At 43.8% G+C, this 15,906-nt stretch overlaps 1 protein-coding gene across 2 annotated transcripts in view; it reads right to left on the bottom strand.

Annotated features, from left to right (window-relative positions):
• Positions 1–208: 208 nt before the first annotated feature.
• The window catches only part of TMBIM1 (transmembrane BAX inhibitor motif containing 1), a 91,901-nt gene continuing 76,203 nt past the window's right edge, over positions 209–15,906 (bottom strand). For both annotated transcript variants that reach the window (XM_063933928.1, XM_063933929.1), the window contains exons 9-12: positions 8,467–8,554; positions 7,290–7,385; positions 3,897–3,950; positions 209–2,821 (exon numbers count right to left, since the gene is read on the bottom strand). In XM_063933928.1, coding sequence (XP_063789998.1) covers positions 2,675–2,821; positions 3,897–3,950; positions 7,290–7,385; positions 8,467–8,554 — 385 coding nt within the window. In that variant the 3' untranslated portion in view covers positions 209–2,674. The remainder of the gene's footprint in view (positions 2,822–3,896; positions 3,951–7,289; positions 7,386–8,466; positions 8,555–15,906) is intronic.

The raw sequence follows: 15,906 nt of genomic DNA, 5'->3' as shown, positions 1-15,906 counted from the left end.
ATTGAAAAAAATGTACATTAAAATATGTATAATTACGGGAAGTATACATTTCCAATTTATTTTTCAATCAAGAGTGCTCTTAGGCTGCTACGTTTAAAAAAAAATAATTTTTATATAATTTTTTTCCCCTGTTTTAAGCTTCCTGCCTTGTGGTTTATGTGGACTGTGATAATGTATCAAGGAAATCTTAGTTACCAAGACAACCAGATGCAGTAAATAAACTTTATTTGCTCAAAATATGAAATAAAAAGAACTGCGCATGTTTCACAGTCACCACATCTTGTTACCGGGCCCTTCCCACACCATCCTCCGGCAAAAAGCGATGACAATGTATACAGAGAATTCCTTTTTGAGCTCTGGTTATTACATATTAGGGACTGTGTGTAATTAGGAGGCAATACATCCTACTCCCACAGCTGTGACTCTACTCCTATAAAGACCATCTTTATACATTAACCCTTCATCCCAGTGCACTGGACAGAGCCATTGTAACAAGTTCTCTGCTTTGCTGTGACATACACAGAATGTAACAAACATTACAAATAAATACAAAGTAATGCAACACATCTTAAAACATCCATAAACCTCTCCTCTGCTAGATATCAGAGTCCTTTGTCCTACTCCACTACTAGTAAATGTCGAAATATGTAACTTATTCTTCACTACAGACTTTTTATTTACATGGTTCAACAATTTCTTAGAGATAAAATAGTTTATATATAAAACAGTGCTACTGTGTAAATGGCACTAAAATACTTGACCTATATATCATAAATGTATATAGCATTGTTGGTAGGTAGGTATACAATATTAGCACTAATAAGAAGCCTAAATAATTGTTTTGCTGATATTTTGTCAGGTAATGTACAATACCTGAGTCAGTAGAGGGTGTTACATACTATCTCTATCAGGAAACCGTACCACCAGGCCTGGGTAAGGTATAGCATGTGCCATTTAAGCAAAAAGTGAGTTATTTCAGTTATACTGAAACATGCCCTACAAATCCAATAGAAATCAGACAACACTTTTCTATTTACAGAGAATCTGAAGGTTATGAATCTATAGAAATTGCGCTTATTCTCGCTATCCTTATAACTAGACTTCCACAACACGGACGTTCCTAATGCCCTTTCTGGGCTGTGTAGCTAACATATTTAGGAGTGCAGGTTTTAAAATTGTACACAAAGTGGAAGCTGCCATTTAGTGGGCTGAATGACTATTCATTGAGATTAGAGCCAAGCTATCAATTAGGAAATAACTGATGCTTTGTGAAGCTGCGATGTCCCTGATTCATAGGGAATTGTAAGGCAGCTGACTCTTGTGCATACAAAATGGCCGATCCACTGTGTGCACTGGAGAACTAGGACATCCTGTAAAACGTAAATGTAGTCTTAACTGAGCCTTGAGCAGTTGGTACAGAGCATACAAAGTTTGCAATAAGGCACATTGGGTGTCATATGCTATAACTACATAGAAGAGAAATGTGAGTCACTGCTTTGTGAGGTTTATACATTTGTGTCTAAGTCCCATCCATACAAGTAGCTGCATTGCAGACACCTAGCTATGTGACAGTGTATAAATATGGGTGCTTATTTTGCAGTAGTGGTACACTGCAAGGTAGAGTTACCATATATTCCTCCAAATAGGGATCACTGACGCTATAGTGAATGGTAGTATTTCAAAAAGTTTACTTGGACCATGAAAGCAAAAATATTCAAGGTCTGTAAGGGTTAATCAACCATTTGGCAAATTGTCAATCTGTACCAACACTTCCGTTTTCTATTAAAATCATCTCCCCTTTAATAGCATCTTAATTTGAATATACCACAGGTGCAAAATACAAACCCATGTATATACAAACTGTGTGTCTGAGTACTCCTTGCATTAATGCAGCTTATACTGTACTCATCTAAACTTACAATAAAGTAACTGAAACTTATATACACTGTGCAAATGGAAACAGCTTTTCCCTAAATTGATCTGTTCATTTAATCCATGGATTACTTATGGAAATCCAAACATGCAACACGCACCGGCTGCATTGCAGTTAATTCACCTACATGTTGCATGTGTGCGTTTTTACATGGCCGATACATGACTATGCTGCAGTGAGCTCACGTGTATTTCATGTGCCTGCACAGCAACACAATATGGTTTTATATATACAGGATACTGTATGCACCAGCTGTTCATATGGGGAAATTCAGCCGCTCAGTAGGCAAATGAAACCAAGAGAAGCTGGTGCTGTAGTAAAATGACCATTTTCTGGATAATGAAATAGATTGTGTGTCTATGGTTGTCGTGTTACACATTGGAAGGAACATTTTGTAACATAACCAGATTGAGACTTTCTGTAGTGCACATGTCTCTTACAGCTACGGACAAGTTCCAGCTGGTAGGTTTGCAACAGTTCTCTATATTTCCTGCAAGATGGCAGCAGTGCAATAAGATCTAGCTGGTAAGTAGCACCATGGCTCCTTAATAAACATGTAATGATACATTTAGAGAAAAGGGTGAGATATGCAAAAGTGACTGTGGCCCTCACTAAGTCCTAATCTTTCTGAAGCAGATAGAACGGCATCAGCCCATCTGTAGGGGTGAGAAACAACTGGAGCCTCACTGGAAAAAAGAATAGGAATTTGAGACCACTCAGAACTGCAGGAAGGAGATTGTTCTACGTCCTGCTGCCCACAATCTGCAGCAGGTTAATAAAAATGTAGACAATATCTGTGTAAATCTGCATGGCACCATAGATGTACTCCTCCGGACTGATGGCGTGTTTCCGGTTTCCGATCACCAGCTGAGTGTCATACGCAAGGAACTGTCATGGAAACGAGAAGAGTGATTAGTAGAGAAGGCCACTCTGCACTGCTATTACCACGTGACAAACTACGTTGGGTGATAATACCATGTGTGCCAAATAATGAAATATTATAGGGAAGATTTATAAGATGCACTGCAGTTTGGAGAAACAGGCAAATACAACTAAGATACAAGATGAAAACTGAATATAATTCTTCTTTCAAGGAAACCTGTAGTCCTTACAGTTTACCTGTCATGGTTAAATAGGACATTTACAATAATGGCTGCCGACATCCTCATAGCAAATTAAAATGGAGTCATCCCCCACTCCTTCTGATCTGGATAGAAGGAGGGGAATGTGCCAGACACTCCAAGCTAGCCAGTCATTTTACACTCCCTTCCTTTAGGACTTGCCTCTTGCTAGCAGTGCAGGTTGGGACTTAGAGCCCTGTAACTTGCTGGGATAATGCACCCCCTCATACATGGGATCAGACCACACTCTGTACCATACTTGGCATGCACAAAAGTGGTGCCACTCTATGTGCCGCTTTCCCACATTTGCTCCAATACTCCTCTGCACTGCTCTCTGAAATTAAAAAGGGACCTGCTGACCTGCCTGTTCTGGCAAAAAAATAAAACCATGTTTGTGCTGGTGCGGGATGCCCTACTGCCCCTCTCCTCTGGCCCTGCCCGTAGCAGCTGGAGAACCAAAGCTTAAATACCTCTGCTCGGTCAGAGACAGCTGCTAGTCTTCTGTATTTACACAGAGGGAGGAGCGGTGTGCTCACAGGACAACCCAGCAATGCTGAAGCACGTCTAGGTGTCATCCTTTAGCCACAGGCAATTTCATGACAAGTACACTCCAAAACACTCATTCCTCCTAATAAACTATTCTTGACAAGTACCTCTCACAATAATAGTGATTAACTTTTCACACATATATTTTTAGATTACATGGCAATGTAATTAATGACACTATGTGTATGTCGTCAGTAGGAGTCTTTGACCACATACAAATTACAGGTGTTCAGTACTCAATGAATACTTGTGAATTGCGCACATATGTGTAAACAGCTAAAGTAAAAATTAAATACCAGAGTGAAGCATATGGCACCAATAGCAGCATACAGCATGTGCAACCAGTATATCTGAAAGACAAGACCAATGAGACACTTTATAGGTGTATAGGAGCCGGGTACACAAATATAAACACACCTAGAACACACATGATATGACATCGTACCTCACATACATGTGGTCTATGTAATGACCAGATTACTGGAGCTTTTCTGAGAGTTACATATTCCTATGAATAATTACCTATGGGGTGAAGGATGACGCACCTTCCCATTTAACTGAAAATTGTATGGGAAATACAGTTTGTTTGAATGGGAGATGCGTCTTTTTCCCATGAGCCCATCTATTTGTCATTTGGAATGGCCACCTGCTAATCAAGGTTATAACATACAGTACCTAGTTATGACATCACATTTTACTAGCAACTCTGCTTAATTAGCTTTGGCTTTGTTGTTTACCAAGGCTGTTAAAAGGGGGTACACACTGGGCAAATGTGTGCTGAGCAAGGGGGGAGGACGGGTGGACCGCTCATTGCACCCAGAGGTGAAATGAGCGATCTCACTAGATTTGGCATGCATGCCAAATCTAGAGCCCGCGATAGCGAAGCACGGGGCCGCACATTGCTGTCGCCGGCACCCTACACATGGAGAGTCAGATTGCTTCGAATTTCTGCACGTATCTCTCCGTGTGTACCCCCCTTTAGTCCTTGGGGTAAGTGCGGGCATAAGGTAGGTAATCAAATTGCCTACACAGTTGCCAAACGGACTGCAAGCTGCAAATAATTTATTGGTTACTTTGCAAATGGCTTATTATGAAACTAAAGATTATAACCAGGAATTCCCCATAAATATATATTTTTTTTAATGCTAACATTTAAGGGCATATTCAGTTGTCAAAAGTAAAATGTATCTGTACAGTGGCTTGAATCAAGCAGTAATTTAGTTAGCATAACTATACGCGCCCCTGATTAATACTCAATCCAATTGTAAAAAAATGTTTGCGTGGTTTTTTACTATTACGCTATCCTGGTTAAGTGTGGGGAACAATGGGGAAATCAGCCTGTACCGCCAAAAAGTGCAAACTCACATTAGATATCAGTATAGAAGTACATACATGGCCAAAAGCAAAATAACTGGTGTTCTTAAAAGGTATCAAATGATACTTGCATGTTTTAATAACATTTTTATTTTTTCAAAGTATTTGTGAGCATATTTTGCATAATATCACCCTAAAGATGAAATATCATTAATGCCCAAATTTAGCAAATAAATATTTTAGTGCCTAATCAAACATTAAGGGAGGGGCTGAACCATATCCTGACATTTTTACCTTAAAATAGGGATTAACCAAAACCTTTCACCTGCTCAGGGCTGTGAGAAAAAAGTAACACTAAATTCTACGGAAAGTTAACACAACTTCATTTCCGCAGCTAACTTGATAGCAAAAAAAACTTGTGAATGGCCGCGTTCCAGCTGCATTTAGCTGTGTTAACCCCCTGAAATTGTGTTAACAAGGCTAACTGAATTCCCTCTTAGGGCTCATTCTAATGACCATTTTGCAACGGATAACTGGTCAATGGAATTCATTCTTGCAATACGCACACTCCGTATGAGCCCTTTTCCAGCTGCATTTAGCTGTGTTAACCCCCTGAAATTGTGTTAACAAGGCTAACTGAATTCCCTCTTAGGGCTCATTCTAATGACCATTTTGCAACGGATAACTGGTCAATGGAATTCATTCTTGCAATACGCACACTCCGTATGAGCCCTTTTCCAGCTGCATTTAGCGGTGTTAACCCCCTGAAATTGTGTTAACAAGGCTAACTGAATTCCCTCTTAGGGCTCATTCTAATGACCATTTTGCAACGGATAACTGGTCAATGGAATTCATTCTTGCAATACGCACACTCCGTATGAGCCCTTTTCCAGCTGCATTTAGCGGTGTTAACCCCCTGAAATTGTGTTAACAAGGCTAACTGAATTCCCTCTTAGGGCTCATTCTAATGACCATTTTGCAACGGATAACTGGTCAATGGAATTCATTCTTGCAATACGCACACTCCGTATGAGCCCTTTTCCAGCTGCATTTAGCGGTGTTAACCCCCTGAAATTGTGTTAACAAGGCTAACTGAATTCCCTCTTAGGGCTCATTCTAATGACCATTTTGCAACGGATAACTGGTCAATGGAATTCATTCTTGCAATACGCACACTCCGTATGAGCCCTTTTTAGCACATTATCACCTGCAATTTATTCTAGTTGTAGTTTTTAATTATTTATAGTACACAAAACAGCATTCACAACACAATCTTTTCCTGCAGTTTTAAATTCAGCCAATGTGTGTCGCCAGCACATGCAGTCACACAAATGACAGCAGCAGTTTTTTTGCAGTTCACTTTTAATAATTTGCTTGTATACACCTTCAGCATGCTGGTGACGCACCCTTGCTTCCTGTTAGTACACACTTCCTGTGAGCTTGGAAAGCCCATGTTATCACTGATGTCACCTCGTATGGCCGTTGGGAGCAAACAGCTGATCTGAGTCTATCAGAAACTCCCAGAGCTGCTCATTAAGGAAATTACTCCAGCATCTCCTGCACATCACTGACACCCTGACTGTGCTTCATTTTTCTTTGTCTGAGCGGGGGACGTTCATAGCACATAAAGGAGACCTGACATGAGAATAGTCACCTTTAGAAACGCAACATGCCTTCTTGTAGTCGGTAGATATTTTGTTACTGTGAAGAGTTTTAGTGGACAGCTAAAGGCATTGCAAAATTGTATTTTAAAATAGTTTTTTTAGCAATAGGATGTTGTTGCTCAGTGAGATCCTGAGTTGTGAAATAAGGTAAGAGGAAGTCTGTTCAAATTAATTGAAGGAAGCTTGTACATATGGAAATCACTGCTTATTTCCAGTCCCAGATAATGAGGTATGCTTTACTTTCCAGGACACAGGGCTGAACCGCAGTCTCTAACTCCTTGCATGGTGGATGGATACAGGCACCAGGATCAATGATCCTAAACACCTGGACAATTTTCAGGGGAGTTTAAATAAGCTCATATTTACTTAACATTTACAAGATTTAGTGTTATTTTTCTAGTGAAGGCGATTTAAACGGGATTATGTCAAATAATGACGAGAATCTTATTACACAAAGTCTCCCCTCACCCTCGGGGCCTCCATGTAAGTGCTAGTTAACACTATTATCCAGGCTGCAGACCTGTTGAAGTCTGGTCCAGATTGGCCTAAGGCATGACTGCTGGAGGAACTATTTGGATGACCCCTGCTGAAACTTGATTTTGGTATTGTTTTCCTCCTTGAATCAATCCTAGTTTTGTCCTCACCTGATGGCCAACCTGCCCAATTCAAGCCCTCACACACCACCACACACTTAGTAAGACCTGTACTCACATATTTAAAGGACAGGACGATGGCTGTCACAATGCCCGTAATGAAGAGGACAATCCCCAGAACAGCAAAAAGCCCTCCGCAGGAAGTGAAGTCGACCTGTCAAGACACAGAAATCAAACAGTGCAGGGAAAATAAGATTAAAGCGCAAACTGTTACTGACAATTATTTCTACATCACAGTTAGTTCAAAGTTATGGTAAAGGTAAATACAATCTGTTTTTATACAGGGTTATATTTATTGCATTATTCCAGAAGTGTTAAAAAAAAATCCCTCTAGGACCCTCCCTCCCTCCTAGAAACACAAGAATATGCAGAAACAATCCCGGTGCATCTGACTTTAGTATACTGTCATTGTATTGTTGTTGGGATGGCATGTACTAGCATGAATAACATTTCCAGTCTGACTGGCAATCCCCTGTGTTACAGAATGCTGCTTTTGCCCAGATGTCCCTGGATCCTAGTGAATTCACAGGGCGGTATTCAAATGATATATCACGCTCGATCTCATTTCTTAAATGATCACAGTTATCGTGCATATCACACCAATGGTAATCAGATTTAGCTGCGTAAAGGATTGGGCACCCTTGCTGGGGGTAGCGAGCTGAAATTATTCTCCCACGCCCATAAGCAGAAACAGAAGGGGTGTGAAAGGGGGTGAAAAGAATTGAATAAAGCCCATAGACTGCACTCTTATGAATGTTGGTTAAGCCTCCAAAGTCATTGCGTCCACTCTGCTAAGCTGGCACGAACATGTAACATACATAAGAGAACAGAGGGCCGCACACCTGGTCTACACTCTGCCTGAAAAGAATAACTGTGAATGAATAGAATCATCTCTGCTCACAAGTGGCAATGCCTGTGCATCTCTGCTCACAAGTGGCAATGCCTGTGCATCTCTGCTCACAAGTGGCAATGCCTGTGCATTTCTGCTCACAAGTGGCAATGCCTGTGATTGTGGCTTCTGATTGGTACCTCATTCCATCAGGTTCTTCATTTATCCAGAGAGCAGTGCAGGGGTGAGGATCATTATAAGTGAGGCGCATAGTTTACTATACATTAGACCAATAAACCCTCATTGATTGTTAAAAGGCTTATACAATGTCTGCAAAGACATCAGATAATCAGTAACAGCTTTTATCAAGCACACACCTCGAGCACATGTAATACAGTCACCTCACCTTTGTCTGGAAACAGAAGACAGTCACTGCAATACTGACTATGGCTGTTATTCCAATGCAGATCACAACAGCTCTTGAACTGTAAAAACTGAAAAGAACAGAGGACATGAATTTGGAGAAACACTGCTGAGAATAAGCATCTGCATGATTAATGCATCCTACTGCAGGCTTTGCTGTATAACAAAAATACTAGACTTAAATATTTCCCATGAGGTAAGAGGTAGGGACGCGCTCATTGGGGTGAACTTACATTTGTGAAAAGCTGCCTAATGGCTCATACTCACTGGTGGTTTCAACAAAAGTTTTCATAAAGGACCAAACTGATGGGTCAATTAATTGGATTGTTAATGGATGAAAGACCATCTCATCAGAAGCATTTGACAGGATGGTTTACGGTAAGGGTGGTTAAACAGAGTGAGAATTTGGTGGAGGGAGACAAAACAATAGCAGATCATCTAAATAATAATTTCTACTCAGTATTCACGTTGCAAGGACATTCATAAAATAAGATACAGTAGATGAAAGTACATTTAGAGAGGATAAGGTCCTAACAGAACTCTAAAAACTGAAAGTGGATAAATCAATGGGGCCGGATAGGATACATCCATGGAAACTGAAAGAGCTAAAAGATGTGCTGGTAGCACCATTAACAGAATTATTCAACCAGTCACTAGTTACTGGTGCAATTCCAGAGGACTGGAAAAGAGCGAATGTAATACCATTGCACAAAAGTGGAAGCAAGGAAGAAGCAAGTAACTACAGACCAGTAAGCCTTACATCAGTAGTAGGGAAAGTAATAGAAACACTATTAAAAGAAAGAGTTGTGGAATATCTTAAATCAAACAAGTTACAGGATCTCAAAACAGCATGGATTCATTAGTGGGAGATCATGCCAAACAAATCAGACTTTTTGAACTCTATGCCTAAAATAATAGATCAAGAAGGGGCCGTAGAAGCATAGGCGTGCGCAGGGGGGGTGCCTGGTGCGCACAGGCACCCCCTAATGTCCAGCACCCCCCACATGCCTGCACATTAGGGCAGTGCAGCACAGCGATCCCCGCAGAGCCTGCTGCTCAGTCATGTGCTATTCCTCGCTGCCAGTAGTGCATTAACCGGTATGCTCGCTGACTTCCTGGGGCGGGCAGCTGGAGAAGCTCTGGCAGTCTGGGCAGCGGGCTCCTCTCTTATAGAGTACTGCATCAGCCGCCGCAGCGTCTCTGCTTATCCCCCTCCCTCCCATGCCCCTCTATCTACCCTCCATGCCTCTCACTCTCTCCATGTCCCTCTCTCCTCATGCCCCACCCCCGCCCCAATGCCCCTCTTGCTCTGCATGCCTCTATCTCCTTGTGCCCCCCCCCCCCCCCCTCCATGCCTCTCTCTCTCCATTTTATATATATATAAGCTCATACTATGTGGCATAATGTAAACTTGGGTTCAGTATGGTATGCCGGCGGTCGGGCTCCCGGCGACCAGCATACTGGCACCGGGAGCCTGACCGCTGGCTTACCGACAGTGTGGCGAGCGCAAATGAGCCCCTTGCAGGCTCGCTGCGCTCGCCACGCTACGGGCATGGTGGCGCGCTACGCGCACCACGCTATTTTATTCTCCCTCCAGGGGGGTCGTGGACCCCCACGAGGGAGAATAAGTGTCGGTATGCCGGCTGTTGGGATTCCGGCGCCGGTATACAGTGCACCGGGATCCCGTCAGTCGGCATACTGAAGACCACCCTGTAAACTACGGCTCATGCTATGTGGGGTAATGTGATTAAGCCATGTGATTTTACTGAATGTAAAATGGTGCTAGACATGTCCCTGGGTGGTGCTAGACATGCCCAAAAGACGGTGCTAGACACGCCTCTCTGGTGGTGCACCCCCTAATATAAATAGCTGCGCACGCCTATGCGCAGAAGTAGCATATTTAGACTTTAGTAAGGCATTTGACAATGTCCCAAATCGCAGACAGCTACATAAACTAGAACGCACAGGACTGGATTATAAAACAGTTAATTGTTTTAGAACCTGGTTGCAGGATAGGAAACAGTTGTAGTAAATGGAGTGCATCCTACAGAGAGAAATGTTACCAATGGAGTACACCAGGGATCTGTATTTGGACCAGTGCTTTTAATATCTTTGCTGCAAATGGTACTAAATGGTATTGACATTGCAAATGGTATTGAAGGGAAAGTATGTCTTTTTGCAGATGATACACACAGTTGCAACAGGGTAGACACACCAGGAGGGTAAAGCAAATGACTGATGACCTAGGTAGACTTGAGGAATGGTCAAGAACATGGCAACTACAGTTTAATGCTAAAAAATGCAAAATCATGCACATGGGTCTCAAAACCCCCTACAGTTAAATATAGTAACAAGGGTACTATAATGGAAATTACTGAGGAGGAAAGGAATTTAGGAGCCACTATTTCAAGTGACTTAAAGGCAGAGAAGCAATAAAACAAAGCAATGAGAAAGGCAAGTCAGATGCTTGGTTGCATAGGGAGAGGTATCATCAGCAGGAAAAAAATAAGTAATAATGGCACTGTATAGGCGACTGGTACGGCCTCATCTGGAATACTGTGTCCAGTTTTGGAGACCATATCCCCAGAAGGATAGAAATACATTAGACAGCATACAAAGAAGGGCAACTGAAAAAAAAAAAAAAAAAAGGTACATGGCCTACATCACAAAACTTACCCAGAAAGACTAAAAGATCTTGACATGTATAGTTTGGAGCAGAGAAGGGACAGAGAGGGGACATGACAGAAAGATTCAAATATACCAAGGGGTTTAACAAAGTACAGAAAGACAATATTAGAACTAAAGATCTAAACGTATAGCTTGTAGCAGGGAAGGGAAAGGGGGGACATGATAGAAACTTTAAAATATAGCAAGGCTTTTAAAGTACAGGAGGGAAACATTCTTCAAAAAGGAAGAGAAGTATTAGAACTCGAGGACATGCAATGAAACTGGATTGAGGTAGGTTCAGGAAAAATGTAATGAAAAATTACTATACAGAAAGGGTAGTGTATAAGTGGAATAGCCTCCCATCAGAGGTGGTAGAATCTAAGACATTAGAGCAATTCAACCACTTAACTGACCACTCATAACATTGCTTATTTTTATTTTATTTCAGAAAGTATAAAAATAAGATTTTAAACCTACCGGTAAATCTTTTTCTCCTAGTCCGTAGAGGATGCTGGGGACTCCGTAAGGACCATGGGGAATAGACGGGCTCCGCAGGAGACATGGGCACTATAAAGAAACTTTAGAATGGGTGTGCACTGGCTCCTCCCTCTATGCCCCTCCTCCAGACCTCAGTTAGAGAAACTGTGCCCAGAGGAGACGGACAGTACGAGGAAAGATTTTGTTAATCCAAGGCCAAGTATGAAACAGAACAGCATCAGTCAAAGACTGAACAAACCTGTAACATAACCCTTATGCAAGCAATAACTATATACAAGTCTTGCAGAATGTTGTCCGCACTGGGACAGGCGCCCAGCATCCTCTACGGACTAGGAGAAAAAGATTTACCGGTAGGTTTACAATCTTATTTTCTCTTACGTCCTAGAGGATGCTGGGGACTCCGTAAGGACCATGGGGATTATACCAAAGCTCCAAAACGGGCGGGAGAGTGCGGATGACTCTGCAGCACCGATTGAGCAAACATGAGGACCTCATCAGCCAGGGTATCAAACTTGTAGAATTTAGCAACAGTGTTTGAACCCGACCAAGTCGCCGCTCGGCAAAGCTGTAATGCCGAGACGCCTCGGGCAGCCGCCCAAGAAGAGCCCACCTTCCTAGTGGAATGGGCCTTTACCGAATTAGGTAACGGCAATCCAGCCATAGAATGAGCCTGCTGAATCGTGTTACAGATCCAGCGAGCAATAGTCTGCTTAGAAGCAGGAGCGCCAACCTTGTTGGCTGCATACAGGACAAACAGAGCCTCTGTTTTCCTAACCCTAGCCGTTCTGGCTACATAAATTTTCAAAGCCCTGACCACATCAAGGGACTCGGAATCCACCAGGTCCCTTGTAGCCACAGGCACCACAATAGGTTGGTTCATATGAAAAGAGGAAACCACCTTAGGCAAAAATTGAGGACGAGTCCGCAACGCAGCTCTATCCTCATGGAAAATCAGATAGGGGCTTTTGTGAGACAAAGCCGCCAACTCAGACACTCGCCTTGCAGATGCCAAGGCCGACAACATAACCACTTTCCAAGTGAGATACTTTAATTCCACGGTTTGAAGAGGCTCAAACCAGTGAGACTTAAGGAACTGTAACACCACGTTAAGGTCCCATGGTGCCACTGGGGGCACAAAAGGAGGCTGGATATGCAGCACTCCCTTCACAAAAGTCTGGACTTCTGGGAGAGAAGCCAATTCCATCTGAAAGAAAATGGACAGGGCCGAAATCTGTACCTTAATGGAGCCTAATTTTAGGCCCAAATTCACTCCAGTCTGTAGGAAGTGGAGAAAACGGCCCAGATGGAATTCTTCCGGAGGAGCATTCTTAGTCTAACACCAAGACACATACTTCCTCCAGATACGGTGATAATGTTTCGCTGTCACCTCCTTCCTAGCCTTTATCAGAGTAGGAATGACCTCATCCGGAATGCCCTTCCCAGCTAGGATCCGGCGTTCAACCGCCATGCCGTCAAACGCAGCCGCGGTAAGTCTTGGAACAGACAGGGCCCCTGTGGCAACAGGTCCTCTCTGAGAGGAAGAGGCCACGGATCTTCTGTGAGCATTTCCTGCAGATCCTGATACCAGGTCCTTCGAGGCCAATCTGGTACAATGAGAATTGTCTGTACTCTTTTTCGTCTGATGATTCTCAATATTTTTGAGATGAGAGGAAGAGGAGGGAACACATAGACCGACTGAAACACCCACGGTGTCACCAGGGCGTCCACAGCTACCGCCTGAGGGTCCCTTGACCTTGCACAATACCTCGGAAGCTTCTTGTTGAGGCGTGACGCCATCATGTCTATTTGAGGCAGTCCCCACTGACTTGAAATCTCTGTAAAGACTTCTTGATGAAGTCCCCACTCTCCTGGATGGAGATTGTGTCTGCTGAGGAAGTCTGCTTCCCAGTTGTCCACTCCCAGAATGAAGACTGCTGTCAGAGCGCTTACATGATTTTCTGCCCAGCGAAGAATTCTGGTGGCTTCTGCCATTGCCACTCTGCTCTTTGTTCCGCCTTGGCGGTTTACATGAGCCACTGCTGTGACGTTGTCTGACTGAATCAGAACCGGTAGGTCGCGAAGAACATTCTCCGCTTGACGCAGGCCGTTGTATATGGCCCTCAATTCCAGTACGTTGATGTGTAGACAAGCCTCCTGGCTTGACCACAGTCCCAGGAAGTTTCTCCCCTGTGTGACTGCTCCCCATCCTCGGAGGCTCGCGTCCGTGGTCACCAGAACCCAGTCTTGAAAGCCGAATTTGCGACCTTCTAGAAGGTGAGCACTCTGCAGCCACCTCAAGAGAGATACCCTGGCCCTGGGGGACAGGCTGATCATCTGATGAATATGTAGATGTGACCCGGACCACTTGTCCAGAAGGTCCCACTGAAAAGTCCTCGCATGGAACCTGCCGTGGGGAATGGCCTCGTAAGACGCCACCATCTTTCCCAGAACTCGAGTGCATTGATGGACCAACACCCTTTTTGGCTTTAACAGGTCCCTGACCAAGTTCTGGAGTTCCTGGGCCTTTTCCAACGGGAGAAAAACCCTTTTTTGTTCCGTGTCCAGAATCATGCCTAAGAAAGGCAATCGGGTCGTTGGAACCAACTGTGACTTTGGTAGATTGAGAATCCAGCCGTGCTGCTGCAACACCCTCAGGGAGAGTGATACGCTGTTCAGCAACTGTTCTCTCGATCTCGCTTTTATCAGGAGATCGTCCAAGTATGGGATAATTGTGACTCCCTGCTTGCGCAGGAGCACCATCATTTCCGCCATTACCTTGGTGAAAATCCTCGGGGCCGTGGAAAGCCCAAACGGCTCTGAAATTGGTAATGACAATCCTGTACAGCAAATCTCAGGAACGCCTGATGAGGAGGATATATGGGGACATGAAGGTATGCATCCTTTATGTCCAGGGACACCATATAATCCCCCCCCTCCAGGCTGGCGATGACCGCTCTGAGCGATTCCATCTTGAATTTGAACCTTTTCAAGTATAGGTTTAAGGATTTTAAATTCAGAATGGGTCTGACCGAACCGTCCGGTTTCGGGACCACAAACAGGGTTGAGTAGTACCCCGTCCCCTGTTGAAGCAGGGGAACTTTGACCACCACTTGTTGAAGACACAGTTTTTGAATTGCTTTTAAAACTACCTCCCTCTCTGGGGAAGCAGCTGGTAGGGCCGATTTGAAAAACCGGCGAGGAGGCAACTCTTCGAATTCCAGCTTGTAACCCTGGGAAACAATGTCTATTGCCCAGGGATCCACCTGTGATTGAACCCAGACGTGGCTGAAAAGTCAGCGGAGCCCCAGTGTCATGTGGTGGATTTTGTAGAAGCCGGGGAGGACTTCTGCTCCTGGGAACTAGCTGTAGTTGGCAGCTTTTTCCCTCTGCCCTTACCTCTGGTGAGAAAGGAAGATCCCCGTACTCTTTTGGATTTATGCGACCGAAAGGACTGCATCTGATAATGTGGCCTTTTCTTTGGCTGTGAGGAAACATAAGGTAAAAAAGTGGATTTACCTGCAGTAGCTGTGGAAACCAGGTCCGTGAGACCTTCCCCAAATAAGTCCTCACCCTTGTAAGGAAAAACCTCCATATGCCTCTTTGAGTCGGCATCACCCGTCCATTGGCGGGTCCACAGGGCTCGCCTAGCAGAAATCGCCATGACGTTGGCTCTGAAACCCAGTAGGCCAACGTCTCTCTGAGCATCTCTCATATATAGGACAGCATCCTTAATATGACCCAAGGTCAATAAAATGGTATCCTTATCCAGTGTATCAATGTCAGCAGACAAGGTATCTGTCCACACTGCTATAGCGCTACAAACCCAAGCCGACGCTATCGCCGGTCTGAGTAATGTACCAGTATGTGTGTATATCGACTTCAAGGTAGTCTCCTGCCTGCGATCAGCAGGATCCTTGAGGGTTGCAGTATCTTGATACGGCAGCGTCTCCTTTTTGGATAAGCGCGTCAACGCTTTGTCCACCCTGGGGGAGGATTCCCACCGTATCCTGTCCTTAGCCGGGAAAGGATACGCCATAAGAATCCTTTTGGGAATCTGCAGTTTCTTGTCTGGAGTTTCCCAAGCCCTTTCAAACAACTCATTTAGCTCATGTGAAGGGGGGAAAGTAACCTCAGGTTTCTTTTCTTCAAACATGTGGAGCCTCGTGTCAGGTACAGAGGGGTCATCTGTGATATGCAACACATCTTTTATTGCAATAATCATATAATGAATACTTTTCGCCAATTTTGGCTGCAACCT

Source organism: Pseudophryne corroboree, chromosome 7 (genome assembly GCF_028390025.1).
Source record: "Pseudophryne corroboree isolate aPseCor3 chromosome 7, aPseCor3.hap2, whole genome shotgun sequence".
Lineage (NCBI taxonomy): Eukaryota > Metazoa > Chordata > Amphibia > Anura > Myobatrachidae > Pseudophryne > Pseudophryne corroboree.
Note: the sequence above shows the minus strand (reverse complement) of the source record. Positions and strands in the feature narration are given on the sequence as shown.